Genomic DNA, 17306 nt, shown 5'->3' on the forward strand with positions numbered 1-17306 from the left:
CCTGCTCCTGCTGCCACACTGTTCCTGAGCCAGGCCAGGATCCATTGGCCCTCTTGGCCATCTGGGCACCCCTGACTCATGTTCAGCTGCTGTCAGTCAGAGCCCACAGGTCTGTCCTGCCTGGCCCTGTCCCCCCACTCTGTCCCAGCCTGTGGTGCTGCAGGGGGTTGTTGTGGCCCTTGGCCTGGTTGAACCCCAGACCATGAAGGTGAGGGGCACCAGGACCCACCTGGAGCAGGTGGTACCTTGCAGACCCCGTGGTGGCCCAACTGCATCAACCACAGGGTTCCCGCTGGCTTTGTCCTCCCTGGAGCTGCAGCCAGAGCTGCTTCTCAGGCTGCCTGAGTGGCCTTTTGGCCTTGCAGGGTGTTCCTGGCGTGCGGGGGCTGGATGGCATTCCCGGGAAGCCTGGCTTGGCTGGAGAAACCGGGGCTCCTGGAGCAGCTGGTGCTGCTGGCCCGCCTGGGTACCCGGTGAGTGCTGCTGGGGCTCCCCATCCATCCCCAACCCATCCCCTGGCTCACAACAGGGTGCAGGAACTGTGCTGGTGCAGCACTTTTGGGGAGCTCCCCAAAGCACCCACAGGAAGGGAAGGAAAAGGGAAGGTGGTGAAAGGGGCTTGAGGAGCTGGTGTGTGGCTTCTCTTCCCGTGGGCACCTGCTGTGTGCCAGGGCAGCCCAGACCCAGCTCAGGAGCTGGAAAGGCCTCCTGAGTTGGGGCAAATTGCTGCTGATGTGGGTTGTTTGTTTGCAGGGCCGGGAAGGTCCAAATGGACGTGAAGGGCCTTCAGGGATGAGAGGAGAGAAGGTGAGGACAGAAGAGGGGGTTGGTTCCCCTTGCTGGCCCCAGGAGAGCCTTGGGCTTGTTCTCCTGACCTCCCCAGGGAACCCCTCCCAACTTGGCCCCTGGCTTTGCCCAGTGGGATGGGGCTTTGCATCCCTGGTGCAAGGTGGGAGAAGAACCTCGTGGAGACCTCCACGGCTCTCCTGATGTCTGTGTCCTCTCCAGGGTGATGTGGGAGACCCTGGGGAAGCTGGTGTCCGTGGGCTGGATGGTGAGCAGGTACATCAACTGGAGAACCGTGTCCTCCCCTCGCTAGGCTGCTCCAGCCTCTGCCTTCCCACTCCAAGGGTGGGAAGTGATGGGAGGAGGCTGCTGATCCTCAGCTAAGCCCAAAGGTTGAAGCTGGGCCTGTGTTGGTGAGGAGTAAATGAGCTGTGCTAGGGCTGGGCTGTGTCTTTCCTCCCCAGGGACCACCGGGACCGCCGGGAATGGAGGGTCAGCCTGGGCCCAAGGGCGAGCAGGTGGGTTCCCAAGGGTGCTGGGGGTGATGCTGGGGTGGTGCTGGGCTCCCCTGGCCCTGCTGATGCACCTGAATCCATGGGGGGCTGTTTGAAATCCTCCCCAGATTCCTCATGCCTGGGGATTGATGTTGCTGGGAATGGCTGGGAGGGGGTCCCTGGTACCTGGAACAAGGAAAACTGGGTTTTTCCCAGTGTGGTGCAAAATGATGGAGGGCAGGGCTGGGCTTGGCTGGAAAAGGCAGCCAAAACTAATCCTGGTTGTCTTCATCCTGTGCAGGGAGAGGCAGGAATCCGAGGAGCTCCAGGTGTCAGAGGGAGCCCTGGGGAGCCAGGGGATGATGGACCAGAGGGGCCTCCAGGGAGGCCTGGGAAGCAGGGGAAGGAGGTAAGTGTGGGACTGTCCCCACGGGGGTCACTGATCCCTGCTGGGGTCCCCTGCCAGGGGATCACAGAACCACAGACTATCCTGAGCTGGAAGGGACCCACAAGGATCCCTGAGTCCAACCCCTGGCCCTGCACAGACACCTCAACAATCCCACCCTGTCCCTCAGAGCGTTGTCCAAACCCTCCTGGAGCTCTGGCAGCCTTGGTGCTGTGCCCACTGCCCTGAGGAGCCTGGTCAGTGCCAACCACCCTCTGGGGGAAGAAACTTTGCCTGAGATCCAACCTGACCCTGCCCTGGCACAGCTCCAGCCGTTCCCTGCTCACCAGAGCAGAGATCAGTGCCTGCCCCTCTTCTCCTCATGAGGAAGTTGTAACTGCGATGAGATCTCCCCTCAGTCTCCTTTTCTCCAGGCTGATGGGGACAGGAAAGGTGCCACCCAGTGCACTGGCTCTGGACAACCCCCCATGGGGTGGCTTTGCCACAGGCAGGCTGGGAAGCTCCCGTGGAAGGAGGGGGTTCATGCTTTGGGGTCCCTGTGCTGGCAAAGTGCTGCTGGCTGTGCTCAGCATTTCGCCCTCACATTTTGGGCTCCTGTGGGTCACAGCTGGAGTGACCTCCAGGCAAAGCCATGAGGCCATGCCTTACCCAGCACCAAAATCCTGGCCAAGGAGGGTGGAGAAGCCCATGGAAGTCAGAGCTCAGGTTTTAGCCTGCCCTGGGATGGGGCCATAAAGGAGAGAAGGGCCAAGAAGGTTTGCTGCCTCACCCACCGGGCACCCAGTGTCCCCACAGGTCGGGTGCCGAGGAAGGGGCTCACCCCCAGTGGGAAACCTTGGGCTCTGGGAGCTGCAGAAAACCCCTAGGAATTGTCAAATCTCCTTAATTAGGGTTTCGTATCTCATGGGCACAACCACATCAGGCACTGCATCTGATGTGGGTTCTTCCCTGTGGACAGGGTGACACTGGTGACGTTGGAGACCCGGGAGAGCCAGGACCACGGGGACGGAAGGTGAGCAGTGTCCCCAACTCTGTCCCTCCTTCCAGCACCTGGGAACACCCACAACCTGCTCACCCTCTGCTGATCCATGTGCCACAGGGGGGACAGGGCAGGACAGGGGTGTCCCCGTGGCTGAGGATCCCTGAAAATCCCTTTCCTGAGCACCCCAGGGTGACCTGCTGCCTGTGGCACCCAACGAGGGGGTGACACACATCCTTTCCATGCAGAGATGACTCATTTAATTGCTGTTCCTTTTCTATCTTTGTGGTGACCCCTCTGTGTCCATCCCTGAGCAGGGTGATGCTGGTCCCAGGGGCCTCCCTGGAGTGTCTGGTCCAGGAGCTGCCACGGGGGAAATCGGAGCAAAAGGCCAGAAAGGAGAGAAGGGCCGAGAAGGTTTGATGGCAAGTACAGAGGGGGGCTGGGCTGCCTCACCCAGTGTCCCCACAGGAGGGGTGCTGGGTGCCCTGGAGGGGGCTCATCCCCAGTGGGAAACCACACAAAATCCTAGGAACTGGCAAATCTCCATAATTAGGGAGTTTTGTCTCATGGGCATGACCCCAAAATGGGGTCATGTTGGCACAAAAGGATGGTTTGGGCTTGTGGGGCTGTCCAGGATAATGCTGCTTCCAGCCAAATTCCAGCCCCTGCCGGGCTGGGACCCTGCTGAGCACATCTCCCTGTGTCCCAGGGCCAGGTCGGGGTCACTGGAGCTGCAGGACCTGCTGGAGCCAGAGGATGGTTTGTAAGTCAGATCATGGACCTCCTCCCCTTCAACCCATCACCGACCTGGTGCGGGGACGTGGGTGTGACTGGGAGCACTGGGAAGGGCTCCAAGTCCATCAGGGACCTGTGTGTGACTGGGAGCACTGGGAATACCCCAACATCCATCATGGACCTGTTGGGGGTGGATGTGTGTGACTGGGAGCACTGGGAAGGGCCCCATCTCCATCATGGACCTGGAGGGGGATGTGTGTGACTGGGAGCACTGGGCAGGGCTCAATCAGCGGGGCTTCTTTGTGCCCTGAACAGGGTGGGACAGGACTCCGAGGTCCTCCTGGGCTCAACGGTCCCGAGGGAGAGAAGGTACAGTGGGATTGATGGTTCCAACCCTCCATCTCAGGGTGAAATGCCCTTTCCTGGCCTTTTCCCAAGCTCTACTGGTGGTGGGTGTGGTGGGACTGGCTGATGGAGGAGCTGGGTCAGGCCTGGGCAGGCTGGTGACTGGGCTGGGGGGACCTGCCATGGGACATTCCTGCCTTGTTGCCTGAGATCCAAAGTCAGCAAGGCAAGGAAGGAGTTTTCCAAGGATAGAGCTGTTTCCCTTTCTTCCCCAGGGAGATCCAGGACCACGAGGCACAGATGGACCTGCTGGTGCTGCAGGATTAGAGGTACTGATGTTTGGGATGTTGTAGAGCCGGGGAGCTGCCAAAGGCTTTCCCAGTGTTCCACCATTTCCAACACAAACCAAAGCCAAAGGATTTATTGCCCCTTCCCTGCCTGGGCCAGGAGGGGTTTTTAAGCCTTGGCATGGGCTCCCAGGAGGTATTTTGATGTTTGGGGTGGAAACACAAGACCCTTTTAGTCTGTCACCCAGGGGTGCCTCATGGCAGACCCATTCCTGCTATGGAACCTGTTCCCTCCCACATGTGCCTGCTGCTTCCTGGGCCAGCTGAGCGTGGTGTGAGGGGAGAGGATGCTCAAAGCACCCTCAGAGGTGAAGGACATGGTGGTGATGGGCTTGTCCTAAACCCCCAACACCCCCACAGGGACTCGCTGGAGATGATGGAGTGAAGGGAGATGGTGGCAAACCCGGTCCAGCGGTGAGAACCAGCCGAACTTCCCCGGGAAAGAGGTTTGGTGGCATTTTGGGATGGAGCAGCAGAGCCTGGGGCTGGGGCTGTGTCTCTGCCAGCCCAAGTGCCAGCCATGGTTTCTGACTCCAGCCCTGCAGTGGTTTTGTAACTGAGCCAAGGTTTCCTTGGGTTCCCTGGAGACAAAGCTCCCTAAAGGAATTTGAACACAGCAATTAAAACCGTGTCAAAGCACTGTGGCCGCTGTGCAGGGGACACTTGCCTGTCAGTCTGCCCAAGGCAGGTCCAGGGCTCTTGTTTTCCCCTTCCCTGGAGCAGATCTCCCAGTGTCCGTAAGGTTGGGGGCCCCAGTGCCCAGGAACACTTGTGCTGCCCCAGGAGGGGTGTTCTGGTCGTGGTGGTGACACACAGAGGTGTGTTATCAATGCCCTGAGCTCAGCTGCAGGATAAATCCCATTTCATCCCAGTTTTCCCATCTTGCAGTGCTGCTCTGCCCAGGAAAGACGTGCCCTTATCATGGAATCCCAGAATCCCAGACTGACTTGGATTGGAAGGGACCTTAAAGCTCATCTCATCCCACCCCCTACCACGGGCAGGGACACCTTCCACTAGCCCAGGTTGCTCCAAGCCCTGTCCAACCTGGGCCTGGACATTCCCAGGGATGAGGCAGCCACAGCTTCTCTGGGCAACCTGTGCCAGGGCCTCCCCACCCTCCTAGGGAGGAATTCCTTCCCAATATCCCATCTAGCCCTGCCCTCTGGCAGTGGGAAGCCATTCCCCCTTGTCCTGTCACTCCATGCCCTAAACCACATATTAATGAAGTGAACTCCCTTACTCAGGGGTCTGGCTTTGCTGGAATGTGGGATGAGCTCCAGGGGGGGTTGCAAAGCCCTGTGTAGCTGAAGCTCCTCGAGAGGCGGCTGCTCAGACCCTGCTCGGGAGGGTTTGGGTGAGCAGTGCCCCCGTTTCTGTGCCCCCCAGGGCTCAGCAGGGGCTCAGGGGCTGGCAGGTGCCCCCGGGCTCCGGGGATACACCGGGCACGAAGGAGCCAGAGGAGTGACGGGCACCAAGGGAAAGCCAGGCCGGCAGGTAACTCCTCCCTGTGCCAGGGGACATTCCCACTGGGGGACATTCCCTGGCACAGCTCCAGCACTAGAGAGGGGAGAACAACCCCAGCCCAGCTCCCAGGGTGAGGCAGGTGCTGTGCCCTGTCCCCCTGCCCTCCCCTGGTGCCAGCCTCTTGTTTTGTCCCCAAATGGTCTCAGGGTTCTCTTGGGCCCCCGGGCGAAGCTGGAGCCACAGGGCTGAGTGGCACCGAGGTGAGTGGGCACCTCTGCTGCCCCATTCCCTGCTCCAGCTTTTCTCACCCCCCAGCTCCATGCCCAAACCCGCCCTGGATTCGCATGAATAACCTTAGAACTTATTCTTTGCATTTGGGTTGGATTTTGTTTTCTTTCCTAGGGCCTGGTGGGTGCAAAAGGAGAGCCGGGCAAGCCAGGGAAACCAGGACAAATGGTGAGGAGTGGGATGGAGCCCTGCTGGTTCTCCCTGGCACAGTGGGATGCTGGGATCTCCTGGCTGTGCTGAGGTCCCACATGGGTGGCACCTCCCCCCCCCACAGCCCCATCCTGCCCTCCTTTCTCCTGCAAAAATGCCAGATGGAAGATTCCAGCTTGGAGCATCCTCCTGGGCTGGCTGGTGGGCAGGGAGGCTGAGGGGCATCTGTGGCACAGCGTCCTCACAGAGGGCTTTCCTTCTCCTTTGGGATTTCAGGGCTCTCCAGGACAAGCTGGTCCTAAAGGATGGAAAGGTCGCAAGGGAGAAAAGGTACCCCCAAAATCCTCCTGGGGGGCTGGCAGGGGGTGGCTGAGCCTGAGCTGGTCAATCCCATTGTGGGTCATGGAGAGAACCCAGAGGGAACCTGGAAGGACCTGTTTCTCCCTGCCTGGCAAACACAGGATGCCCTTGGGCTGCCTTGGTTGTTTTTTGGGTGAGGGGCTGGCAGATCTCCCCAGCTCAGCCCCTGGAGCTGCCTCCCCCCTGGCTCAGGTGCCCCTGGGGGGGCACAGGGGACCTTGGTGTCCTTCCCCCAGTGCCTGGAGAGCTCTGTCCCCACTTCCATGCAGGCACAGCTCCTCTTCCCCACTCCTGGGCTGGGAAGTGGCCGAGCTGCTGGAGGCTCCCATCTCCCATCTCTTCTTCCCCCAGGGCGACATGGGGCAGGAAGGGCAGGAAGGGGTCCCTGGAGAAGCTGGCAGGAGGGTAAGTGGCACTGCTGTCCCCAGGGAGGGTGGCAGGAGGCAGGGAGCTTTTTGGGGAGGTTTGCTGGGGGCTCAAATCCCTGGGGGGGGCAACGAGGGGGCCCAGGGTGGCCGGATTATTTTGGAATTGTTCCCGAGTCTTTGATCTGTTGTTCCCAGGGCAAGCGAGGCAAGATGGGCCACCAGCCCCCGCGGGGTCCCCGGGGGCACAAGGTAGGTTGGCTTTTCCCCCCAGGGTGAGAGCTGCCCTGGCAACCTGGCACTTTGGGGGTGCTGCCAAGCCAGGGGTGCTCCCACCTGAGCTCCTGGATTAGAAGAGGATAAACCAATGCAGCTGGAGGGCTCTGTGTCCCCCGGCCCTCCCAGCCCTAGGAGGGGGTGTCCCACACCCCCAGCCCTCCTGGGGCACTGGAGCATCACCCCACACCTCTGGGCACAGCAGCCAGGGCCCTTCACTTTTGCATTTCAGGGCTCCCCAGGTGCCAAAGGGCTTCCAGGACCCCAGGGCCCCCAGGGCCCCTATGTGAGTATCAGTGTGGGGGTTTTGGGGTGCTGCTGCTCCCTCTTTGACCCCCGTGGGCACCACTGTGCGACCCAGCTCCGTGAACACCCACATTACAGACCCATTTAAAACAGGGGAAGTTTTTAGGTGGTTCATCCATCTCCTCTTGTCTTCTCCTCCCAAATTAGCCTCCCAGCAGGGTGTGTGCAGTCAGGCAAATCCCATCAGTTCCAATATGTGGCTCTGGAGGCCAAATCCTTCCCTTGCAGGGCAGTTTCTGATGCCAAGCAGTGCTGAGCACTTGTGCCCACCTTCCCGTGGCTGGAGGGACCAGCTGTGACCAGCACTGGCCAACAACAACAACAAAAAAAACCCCTCAAATATTTCTTTTAATTACTAGAAATCCTTTTTTTCTCCGTTTAAAAATAAAAAATCCCAACTTTGGCAACTTCACCAAAGCAATTTGGGATGTTCCCAGCAAGCCAAGGCACCTGAACTGCATTTTCAGTGGGGTTTGCTGGGGGATCCTCCCTCAAGCGAAAATCAAAGACATGATGAGAAAAACCCTCAGAGTTTATAAAAAATGAGGAAAATGCCTCAAATTTTCTAAAAATGCCTGAAATTCTTAAGATCCTGGCAGCAGCCTGGGTTGTGGTGAGGTCCCTCCTTGCCAGGGTCACAGGGTGATGTGATCCCACATCTCATCCCAGTTTCTCCCTTAGGGCATCCCCGGGCTGAAGGGCATGAAAGGAGACCCTGGACCCAAAGGCCACAAGGTGGGTGACATGTTCTGGGCACAGTGGGAACCCTAAGTAATGTTTCATTTCCTGGATGGCATCATTTATTTATTCCCCTCTTGTTGAATCCTGATGGCTACAACATCCTTCTCTGGGGGGGGTTGACCGTCATGTCCCCAGGTGATGGGAGGTGGAACCTTTAGATTTGCTCCCAAACCAGACCTTTTTCCAGCCTCTCCATCCTTCTGGAATTGCAAGAGCAGCAATAGTCTTTTAAATCAGTCATTTAATCCCCTGCTCTCAGCAGTGATGCTGATGCAGCACAAACCTCCTCTGTGCCATTCCCGAGGAGCTGATGGATCCACCCTTGGCTCGGGAAGCCAAGCACGTCCTCACCATCCCACCCCTCAGCCCCACAGCCATAAATAAGAGTGACAAGCAGTCCCTGGCGCTGGGGAGCTGCTCACATCCTTCAGGAAAATGAAACCCTGGGAATCAATAGAGCTGGAATTCCTCGGGAGCTCAGTGGCAGCAGCAGGAGCTGAAGGGCGGTGCCTGAAGCGGGGGCAGAGGGGAGGCTGTGGCAGCCTGGGCTGGGGTTTGTCCCCTGCTCCACCACATTTCAGCACATTTCTTTATCTCCTGGAAGTGTTTCCTGGGAAATTCTGAGGTTTTCCTGAAAGGTATTTTAGTCTGGGATAACATACTTTCATTTTGGCAGCTGAGCATCATCCGTCCCCCTGCCTCCCTCCCCAGCAATGTGGGTGCAGCTGACCCTGAACCCAAAGGATGGGGGGTTGGGGGTTTGTTTGGGTTTTTTTCTGCAGAAATTTTGCAGCCAGCATTGGGAAATTTTGCATTCCCATAACTGGGAGCTTCCCATTTCCAACCACTTGCTGGAGGCCAGGAGGTGTTTGGCTTTGGGAAATACCCCCAGGCTGGCACCTCCTGCCAAGGTCAGGCAGCAAATCCTCCACTGCCCACCACTGATGGGTAACCAGAGCAGGGGTCCCAAAACCCACCTTGCAGGGCAGACCCCCCTACCCAGGCTGCTGTCCTGGGGGGGTTCTGCCCTTCTCTTTGTCCCCAGAGCTCTCCCTGCCTCTCTTTTAGGGCGAGAAGGGCAGCATGGGCGACCTGGGCCAGCAAGGGGACGATGGCTTCAAGGTGGGGGATGGTTTTTCCTCTTTTCCTTCCTCCCTCTGGTCCCTTGTCACCCTGTGTGACATCCTGCTACGTCTCCTAGGGCAAGCTAGGACCCCATGGCATCCCTGGGAGGCCGGGACCCAAGGGAAAACAGGTGAGAGAAGGATGGAGAGGGATGTCAGGGACTAACGTGAGTGTTTGGGGTGAATTCCTTGTTTTTCCGTGCAAAATCTGTGGGGAAGGGATTGGGTTTTAGAAGGATGCCCCTTGCAGTGCCCTGACCACCTCTGGTGTCTTTGCAGGGTGACACTGGCCCCCCTGGTCCACAGGGACACCCTGGAATTCCCGGGACACCGGTGAGTCCTTCACCCTCCTGGCAGTTTTGGGTTCACTCCTGACCCCACAGGGTTTACACTGGGATGAGCCTTTGATCCCACCTCCCTCCCACTTAGCTGGGCCTTGTCCTTTCCTTCCAGGGCTTGTCTGGACCCAAAGTAAGTAGTGGGGAGTGGCTGGAGCCAGGATCAGCCCTGGCACAGAGAACTCTGCCCTCCTTCCTGCTCCCTGGGGTGGGGACCCTGGGGTGCAGCTCAGCACAGCAGCATCTCCACCCCTTGCTTTCCTTCCCTCTTCCACCTCCTCCTCTGGCAGGGGCTGAGGGGCTTCCCAGGACTGCCAGGCCCCAGGGGCACACCGGGAATGCCGGTAAGTGGAGCCACTGTCACCCAAATTTGGGTCCCTCGCTCCCCCAAATTTGGCAGTGAGGTCCTGCCGTGCCGTGCCATCCTGCTGGCAGTGCCAGAGTGTCAGAGGAGCAGCCAATGTCACAGCACTGTCACTGTCCCCCAGGGTCTCGCCGGCCCCCCTGGTCCCAGCGGGCCCTCACTGGTGCTGTCCCAGGAGGAGCTGCAGGTGAGGGACTTCCCATCCCCTTTGGGTTGGTGCCACCCGGGGAGGGAAGGGGCTGACAGGGATGCTGTCCCATGTCCTGCTGCTTCTGAGGTCCCCTGTGCACAAGAACCAAGCGGATATTGTTAATCCCTCTCTCACCAAGCTTGTCCTTGTCCCCTGCACGTCCCATCCCTTCCCTCAGCCCCTGAGGATGCTCCTGGCCAAAATAAGAGGGGGGGGGCTAAGATCACCTTGGATATATCCCCCTCTTTCTCTCTTAGCACCTCATTTATTCCTCCAACCACCTGAACCACACTGCAGTCTGGGCTCTGCTGGACACCCTGAACCAGGAGCTCCAAGCCCTCGTTGAGCATCCCAATGGCACCAAAACCAACCCAGCAACCACCTGCAAGGAGCTGCTGCTGGCACACCCCAGCCTGCCTGATGGTACCAGGGGGCATGTGGGGTGCCCACCATTGGCTCTGGGTCTGTCCAGCTCTCCAGAGCCCGTGCAGGGACAGGCAGCTCTTTGCAATTAAGAGGGAGCAAGGATTTGGGGGATGAGGCCAGTTGGGTTTCCTGGGCATCCCTGGAGAAAGGGGCTGGTGGCCAGGCTGGATGGAGGTGGCCGCCAGGGATGTGCCACCAGCTGGGGTGGGTGGCATTGTGTGGCACCCTCCCTGTGCCAAAACCCGGGTGCCAGGAGCTCCCTTTTGCCTCCCTGCAGGGCAGTACTACATTGACCCCAACCAGGGCAGCCCCCAGGATGCTCTGGTGGCCTTCTGCAACTTCACAGCAGGGGGGGAGACCTGCATTGCCCCCGTCCACAACCAGGTATGGGGGGGCTTCGGGGGGGCAGCTTCGGCCCCGTGTGACCCCTTGGGGTGGGTGAGTGTTGGTGGGGCTGGAGAGGGACTGTGTGTCCAGTCCCTGGTGGTGCCATGGTGACCCCTGCCATGGGGGAGAAGTTTGGAGGGAGGATTCTGGTCACAACGTATGCCCAGGCTGCAGGGCCAGGGTTGTGTGCTGGCTCCTTGTCCTGGCAGTGCCACTGTCACCTGCTGGGACAGCATGGCAGAGTCCCCGCTCCCCACAGGTCCCCATCAAGGCTTGGCTGAGCACCTACACCTCCGAGGACACCTTTGAGTGGTTCAGCACCCTGCCCGGGGGCTTCCTGGTGAGTGCCCAGCTGGAACAGCCCGGGGGACACGGAGCCCCTCTCATGGGGTCGGGGGTCTCCTGATGCCCATCCCGCTGTGCTGGGCAGCACCCAGGTCACCCTGGCTGTGCACAGCGGGATGTGACACCTCCTCCTGCAAGGAACTCCAAAGCAGTGCCTCAGCAGCTGAATCCTGCCCGGTTTGGGACGGGGAGGAGCACAGCCCGCTCCAAGCTTCCCCCGCTTCCCGGTTTTCTCTCCCGTTGTCCCTGCAGCTGGAATACAGGGGGGCCAGCCCGGTGCAGCTCCGTTTCCTGCGGCTGCACAGCAGCCTGGCCACCCAGAAGGTGTCCTACTCCTGCAGACCGGCCCCCGAGCGGGGCCACCCCCAGCCCGACAAGGAAATCCGCTTCCTGGCCGACTCCCGGGAGCAGAGCTATGCGGCCAGCCTGCAGGGCTGCCTGGTAAGCCCGGCCCTGGCACACCTCGGCTGTGCCCGCAAGAGCCCCTCGGCGCGTGTTTGCCCCCCCCGAAGTTTGGGATGGAACCTGTGGATGAGGCTTCACCCGGTGGGATGGGCATGGAGAACATCCCTGCGGCCAAGGAGCTGCCGCGGCTTTTGGGAGCGGGCTGGGATGTGGCAGGGGGTGAGGTGGACACGGGAAGGTCACTCCCTGGAAAAGCCAGGAGGGGCTGGGGATGGGGACTTTGCATCCAGCGGGAGCCAGCAAGGGGACAGCAGGCGCTCTGAGGGGATCCTTGAGGATTTTTGTGCCGCTCAGGTGCCCCTCTGTGCTCCTTTCAGCTGGACAACGAGTCCTCCATCACCGACACCATCTTCCAGTTCAGCACGGAGGAGCTGTCGCTGCTGCCCCTGCGGGACCTGGCGGTGTTTCACAACGGCGACGCCTCGCACCAGTTTGGTTTCACAGTCGGACCAGTTTGCTTCAGCTGAAACTGGTGCCACCCAGACCGAGCCAGCCGGTTCCCTCCCCGCCCAAGAGCCATCCTGTGGGGGCTGGGGGTGGCACGGGGCTCCCGCCCCCTCCCCGGAGCTGCAGGTTCTCTCCGAGATCCGTGTTTGTAGCTGCATTATGCCACGGACTACACTTCCTTCTGGAGTAGAAGAATATTGTTTACAGAAGTCGTTTCTCTATAAATTATATATATATTATATATGTATATATTATATATGAGAAGGTGCTGATTTAATGACTGCTTGGGGGAGGTTTGTATAATTATAAGCAGTGGGAACTGTCTGCTAAAGAAAAAAGAAAGACAAGGAGCAAACCTACAGCCAGCTTGGGAGGAGGGGCAGGAAAGGGAATTTTCTTTGCCAGGGTCAAGTGCACAAACACTTGGAGCCTCATTTCCCCAGGACCTGCCTGAGAAGCCCAGTCAGCCTGGGAGAGCCCAGCCAGGTCCATGTGGTGCTGCCAGTGGCTGCTCCAGCAGCTCCAGCCCAGCCAGACAGCAGGGGCTGCAAAGGGGTGAAAAATGCACATCCCCCCAAATCTTGCCTCTGTTTTGGGTCTGCAGCTCCCAGGGAGGGTCAGAGGGGGGTTTTAGTGGTGTAGAGCAACACTGAGCTGCACAGCAATGTCTCTGGAGCAGGAATTGCAGCCCTTTGCCCCCAGTGCTGCAGCATTTCTTCTTATCACCTTGTTTTTGTTATTCCCAGCACCGTTTCCCTCTAACAATCCCACTCTCCCTGGGCTGTGTGGCCCAGGCCGAGCCCTGAGGACAGAGGGTTCTGCAAGTGGCACCTGAGCCGTGGTTGGATTCCCAGCACCCCCATTTCTGGGGTGCACAGCCCCCAAACCCCCCAGGCCTCAGCTGGCTTTGTGCTTCACCCCTGGTTTTCTCAGCACCCATCAGTGCCCAGGCTCTGATTCCCTGACTCACCTGTGCCCAGGCTGCCCAGGTGAGCTTGGGCATTGCTGCCAGTGCCAGCAGAGCAGTGTGGCAGCCGGGCCAGACCCTGCACTGGGGCTCAAGGAGAGCAGCAAAGGGAGCTTTCAGGGGGGCACAGTCCCTCGGGAGTGATTTAAGCAATGCCAACTCGTGTGTGTGGCTGTGCTGCTCTTTACTACCTCCCAGGGAGATATGGGGTGGCCACTTCCAGCTGCCTCTAGGCAGGGTCTGAGCACCTTGAAAAGGGATTTTCCACTCTGGCATTGAATTTCTGCTCCCTGGGTGGATTTCTAACGTGCTGGGTGTCGTGTGGGGCACTGCCCTGTAAAGCCCCTCTGGCCCTGCCCGTGGGGCTTTGCTCCCCCCCTGGAGCTGCTCCCACCCCTGAAAGAACCCCCTGGCACTGCCCCCTCGCCTGCAGCCAGCCATGGGCACACAGAGTCAGAGGTGCAGCCAAAAACCCTCTCCCTGCCATGGAGAGACTCCCTTTCCACAGGGAGCTGGAAGGGGAAGAGGAGCTGGTTGTGCCCGGGGGGTGGGCACTGCCTGTGGTGTGGGCAGAGGTCAGGCAGTGCCAAGGGGCTGGCACTTCTCTGGATGCTGCAGACAGACCCTGTGCAGCAGATTGCAAAAGGAAAATTCAATTCCAACTCCAGGGACCCATTAGGTCCTGGGGAGAGAATGGCAACCAGCAGAACACGACAAAAAACACAACTTTTTTTTTTAAATTAATATATTTTTTCCACAAATTGCTCATTTTTGCAGCATTTTTCCCTGTGTTTTCGCACATGCACACTCCCCACCTCACCAGCCATGCAGGCCACAACCCACAGGAGCTGTGGCTGCCAAAGAATGTGTTTATTTTCCATGGAAACTTTTGAAATATTTTAAAGAGAAGTAGCATGTTTGTAGGTTTATCCAGTATTTTTTCTTACTTCAAGCAGCAAACACACCCTGAATAACTCCGGTTCCACCTGTAAGGAAAAATTCACTCACTACCCAAAGCAGTGCTTTGCCTGTAACCTCGTATTTCCTTCCCAAACTGGGATAGATTCACAAATCCCCTGGCAGGCACTGGGTACCTTTGTGGGCATCAGCACTTGCTGGCACTTGGGGAAACTGAGGCAGGGGCAGCTCAGCACTCACTGTTCCCTCCATAAAGCCACAGCTGGAGGGAAAGTTTGGTCTTCCCTTTGGTCTTTCCTGCTTATCTCTGGGGGGGGGAAATCCCATAGAAACCCAGAGTGGTTTGGGCTGGAAAGGACTTTAAAGACCTTCTCGTTCCACCCCCTGCCATGGGCAGGGACACCTTCCACTAGCCCAGGTTGCTCCAAGCCCCGTCCAACCTGGCCTTGGACACTCCCAAGGATGGGCAGACACAGCTTCTCTGAGCAACCTGTGCCAGGGCCTCCCCACCCTCCCAGGGAGGAATTCCTTCCCAGTATCCCATCTATCCCTGCCCTCTGGCAGTGGGAAGCCATTCCCCCTTGTCCTGTCCCTCCACGCCCTTGTCTCAAGTCCCTCTCCAGCTCTCCTGGAGCCTCTTTAGGCACTACAAACTTTGAGGTTTCCCTGGAAAATTCTCCTCTCCGGGAGAGTGAACCGCCCCAAAATCCCTTTCTGCGCTTCGCCAGAGTCCAAACCCGGGGCGGCAGCAGGACGGGGCGGAGGAGGAAGGGGAACCAGCAGAAAAAACCCGTGGGCGCTGGGATCGGGAGCCGGGAACGGAGCCAGCAGGAAAGGGGAAGCCAAAGGGGAGCGCGGAGGACCCGCTTTCCCGGGGGATGCTGAGCCCCGCTGGGATGCGGGAGGGACCAGCCCCGCCCCGCCCCGTGCGCGCTCCCGCGGCACTACAGCTCCCGGGGAGCCCCGCGCGCGCGTCACGCCCGCGACAGCGACAGCCCGAGACAGCCCCGAGACAGCCCCGAGACAGCGACAGCCCCGGCTGGCACGGCACGGGCCGGGGCCCGACCGCCACCATGCAGGTGAGCCCGGGCAGGGGGCCCGGGGGGCCCGCGGGTGCGCGCCCCGGGCGCGGATGGTGCCGCGAATCCGCCTGTAAATCCCCCCCTGAGACCTTGTGAATCCCGCTGCGGGCACCTTAAATCCCCCTGGAACCTTCCTGCGGGCTGAGGCATCGCCACTGTCCCCCCCGGGTATCGCCGCCTGCCTCGGTCCCCCCCTCGCCCCGGTCACCTCTCGGCCCCTGCACCAGCCTGCGCACAGCGGGGGAATGTCGGTCAGTCTGTCGGTCCGTCTGTCTGTCTGCTCCTCGCACCCCTGTGCCACCACATCCCCACACGAAGGCTCCCCCGTGTCGCACTCCCCCGTGTCCCGCTCCTCCATGTCCCGCTCCCCCATGTCCCACTCCCGCGTCCCTCTCCCCCGCGTCCCTCTCTCCCGTGTCCCTCTCCCCCGTGTCCCGCTGCCCTGCGTCCCTCCCCCGTGTCCCTCTCCCCCGTGTCCCTCTCCCCCGTGTCCCGCTCTCCCGCTGCCCGGGGAAGGGCTGTGCTGGCAGCACCACCAGGCTCTTGCAGCAGGAGCTCAAGGCACAGCTCAGGCCTTGAACTGCCCCCCCTGCAGCAGGTTTGTTTTGTGCTCCCAGCTCGGACGTGGGTTTTAGGTGCCCCATCCCTGGAAGTGTCCAAGGCCAGGTTGGACGGGGCTTGGAGCAACCTGGGCTAGTGGAAGGTGTCCCTGCCCATGACCTTAAAGTCCTGGATGAGGATGAGCTTTAAAGTCCCTTCCAACCCAAACTATTTAGTGATTCTATTTGGTGTTTAAGGCTCCCGAATCCCCCCGATTTCCTGGCAGCAGCATCCCTGCGAGGCCCAGAGGGTGGCTGACACCATCCCCCGGGGGAATCCCAGTTTGGGGACCCCTCCCCAGACCCCAGCAGGGTGCTGCAGCATTCCTGGCTGGGATGATGTGCTGCTTAGCAGGGGTCGGGTGCTGCAGGGAGGCAGGTTTGTCCCGATGGGCAGGACCAGGTGTCCCGGTCGGACCGGAGCAGCAGGTCGGGATGCAGCCTGACCCTGCTCTGTGCAGGCACCGCTGGTTTTTCCCAGGATAACCCCAAAACTGCAGTGGATTCAGCCACTAAATGCACATGAGCAGAGGCAGTACAGGGTGTTTTCCAGCAGCTGTGTTCCCTTGTGAAATTCCTGCGAGGTGCGGAGGAGGGACTGGGTGCAGCCTCACCCGGGCAACTAAACAATCCCTGCTGCGTGGGCAGGGGGGTGAGGGCAGGAGCTCATCCCTGCATCCAGCATCCCTGGGCCTGTCACATCGCCCTGGCAGTGATGGCTCTTCCCTGTTGGAAACAGTTGAAGGGATTTTTAGGACTTGCCCCCTGGACCTTTGCCCACCAGACCTCCCCCAGCCATGTGCCATCTCTGGAGAAATCCCACTGGGCTGAGGGGCTGTTGGCCCATGCTGGGCACCCAAAGGCACGTGGCTTCAGCCCAGGCTGAGAGACCTGGTGCAGCAAAGGGGATCTTCTGGATCTTTGGAACAGGCTGCCCAGGGAAGTGGTGGAATCACCGTCCCTGGAAGTGTTCAAAACACATGGATGTGGCACTCGAGGACGTGGTTTGGTGGTGGGTTTGGCCATGCTGAATGTTTGGACTCGATGATCTTGGAGGGCTTTTCCAACCTTAATGACTCTGTGACTCTGTTCCCTTGTCCCTAAAACAGTCTGCAGACCTCCTTTCACCACTCTGCAGACCTGTGGGTAAAGCCTCTAAAGGAGAAATAGCTTCATTTAAAGGCTAATTACCATTAATCCATGGCCAAAGGAAGCTTAAAATTACATTGGTGAGCCAATTACATGTGCTAATGTGCTCTGGGTAGAGAGAGGCCGAAGGGTGTAATTAGAGCTGGTCTCTGATGACTCTCGGTTATTGGAGGGTATTTCTGGCTCAGGCCAGGCCAGTCAGTCACATCTGCTGGTGTCAGTAACGGTGGGGACACTCTGCCAAAGCTGTATCAGGGTGGCAGAGGAGCTCCAGGAAAACTTCCTAGAGAGATTCACCAAAGGGAGGATAAAAATCCCAACAAAATCCCACTTTTTGTGGTAAAACGAGCAAGACTTTTACCTATTGACAGGAGGCTGAACATGAGCCGGGGTGCCCAGGTGGCCAAGAGGGTCAATGGATCCTGGCCTGGCTCAGGAACAGTGTGGCAGCAGGAGCAGG

The 17306-nt window shown here is 59.3% G+C and overlaps 2 protein-coding genes across 2 annotated transcripts in view; both read left to right on the top strand.

Annotated features, from left to right (window-relative positions):
* Positions 1-12387, top strand: part of COL27A1 (collagen type XXVII alpha 1 chain) — an 83561-nt gene extending 71174 nt beyond the window's left edge. The window contains exons 40-69 of the mRNA XM_027687922.1: positions 366-473; positions 754-807; positions 1009-1062; positions 1251-1304; positions 1582-1689; positions 2645-2698; positions 2983-3090; positions 3378-3431; positions 3719-3772; positions 4024-4077; positions 4456-4509; positions 5482-5589; positions 5766-5819; positions 5962-6015; positions 6274-6327; positions 6709-6762; positions 6921-6974; positions 7231-7284; positions 7986-8039; positions 9114-9167; positions 9247-9300; positions 9449-9502; positions 9623-9640; positions 9798-9851; positions 9996-10058; positions 10319-10484; positions 10765-10871; positions 11134-11214; positions 11472-11660; positions 12002-12387. Coding sequence (XP_027543723.1) covers positions 366-473; positions 754-807; positions 1009-1062; positions 1251-1304; positions 1582-1689; positions 2645-2698; positions 2983-3090; positions 3378-3431; positions 3719-3772; positions 4024-4077; positions 4456-4509; positions 5482-5589; positions 5766-5819; positions 5962-6015; positions 6274-6327; positions 6709-6762; positions 6921-6974; positions 7231-7284; positions 7986-8039; positions 9114-9167; positions 9247-9300; positions 9449-9502; positions 9623-9640; positions 9798-9851; positions 9996-10058; positions 10319-10484; positions 10765-10871; positions 11134-11214; positions 11472-11660; positions 12002-12151 — 2232 coding nt within the window. The 3' untranslated portion in view covers positions 12152-12387. The remainder of the gene's footprint in view (positions 1-365; positions 474-753; positions 808-1008; positions 1063-1250; positions 1305-1581; positions 1690-2644; positions 2699-2982; positions 3091-3377; positions 3432-3718; positions 3773-4023; positions 4078-4455; positions 4510-5481; positions 5590-5765; positions 5820-5961; positions 6016-6273; positions 6328-6708; positions 6763-6920; positions 6975-7230; positions 7285-7985; positions 8040-9113; positions 9168-9246; positions 9301-9448; positions 9503-9622; positions 9641-9797; positions 9852-9995; positions 10059-10318; positions 10485-10764; positions 10872-11133; positions 11215-11471; positions 11661-12001) is intronic.
* Positions 12388-14996: 2609 nt separating this feature from the next.
* The window catches only part of SLC31A2 (solute carrier family 31 member 2), a 6421-nt gene continuing 4111 nt past the window's right edge, over positions 14997-17306 (top strand). Inside the window, exon 1 of the mRNA XM_027687917.1 lies at positions 14997-15095. Within this exon, the coding sequence (XP_027543718.1) occupies positions 15090-15095 (6 nt within the window). The 5' untranslated portion in view covers positions 14997-15089. The remainder of the gene's footprint in view (positions 15096-17306) is intronic.

This window comes from Neopelma chrysocephalum, unplaced genomic scaffold, assembly GCF_003984885.1.
Source record: "Neopelma chrysocephalum unplaced genomic scaffold, ASM398488v2 Primary Assembly neopelma1_74, whole genome shotgun sequence".
In the NCBI taxonomy this organism is placed as follows: Eukaryota; Metazoa; Chordata; class Aves; order Passeriformes; family Pipridae; genus Neopelma; species Neopelma chrysocephalum.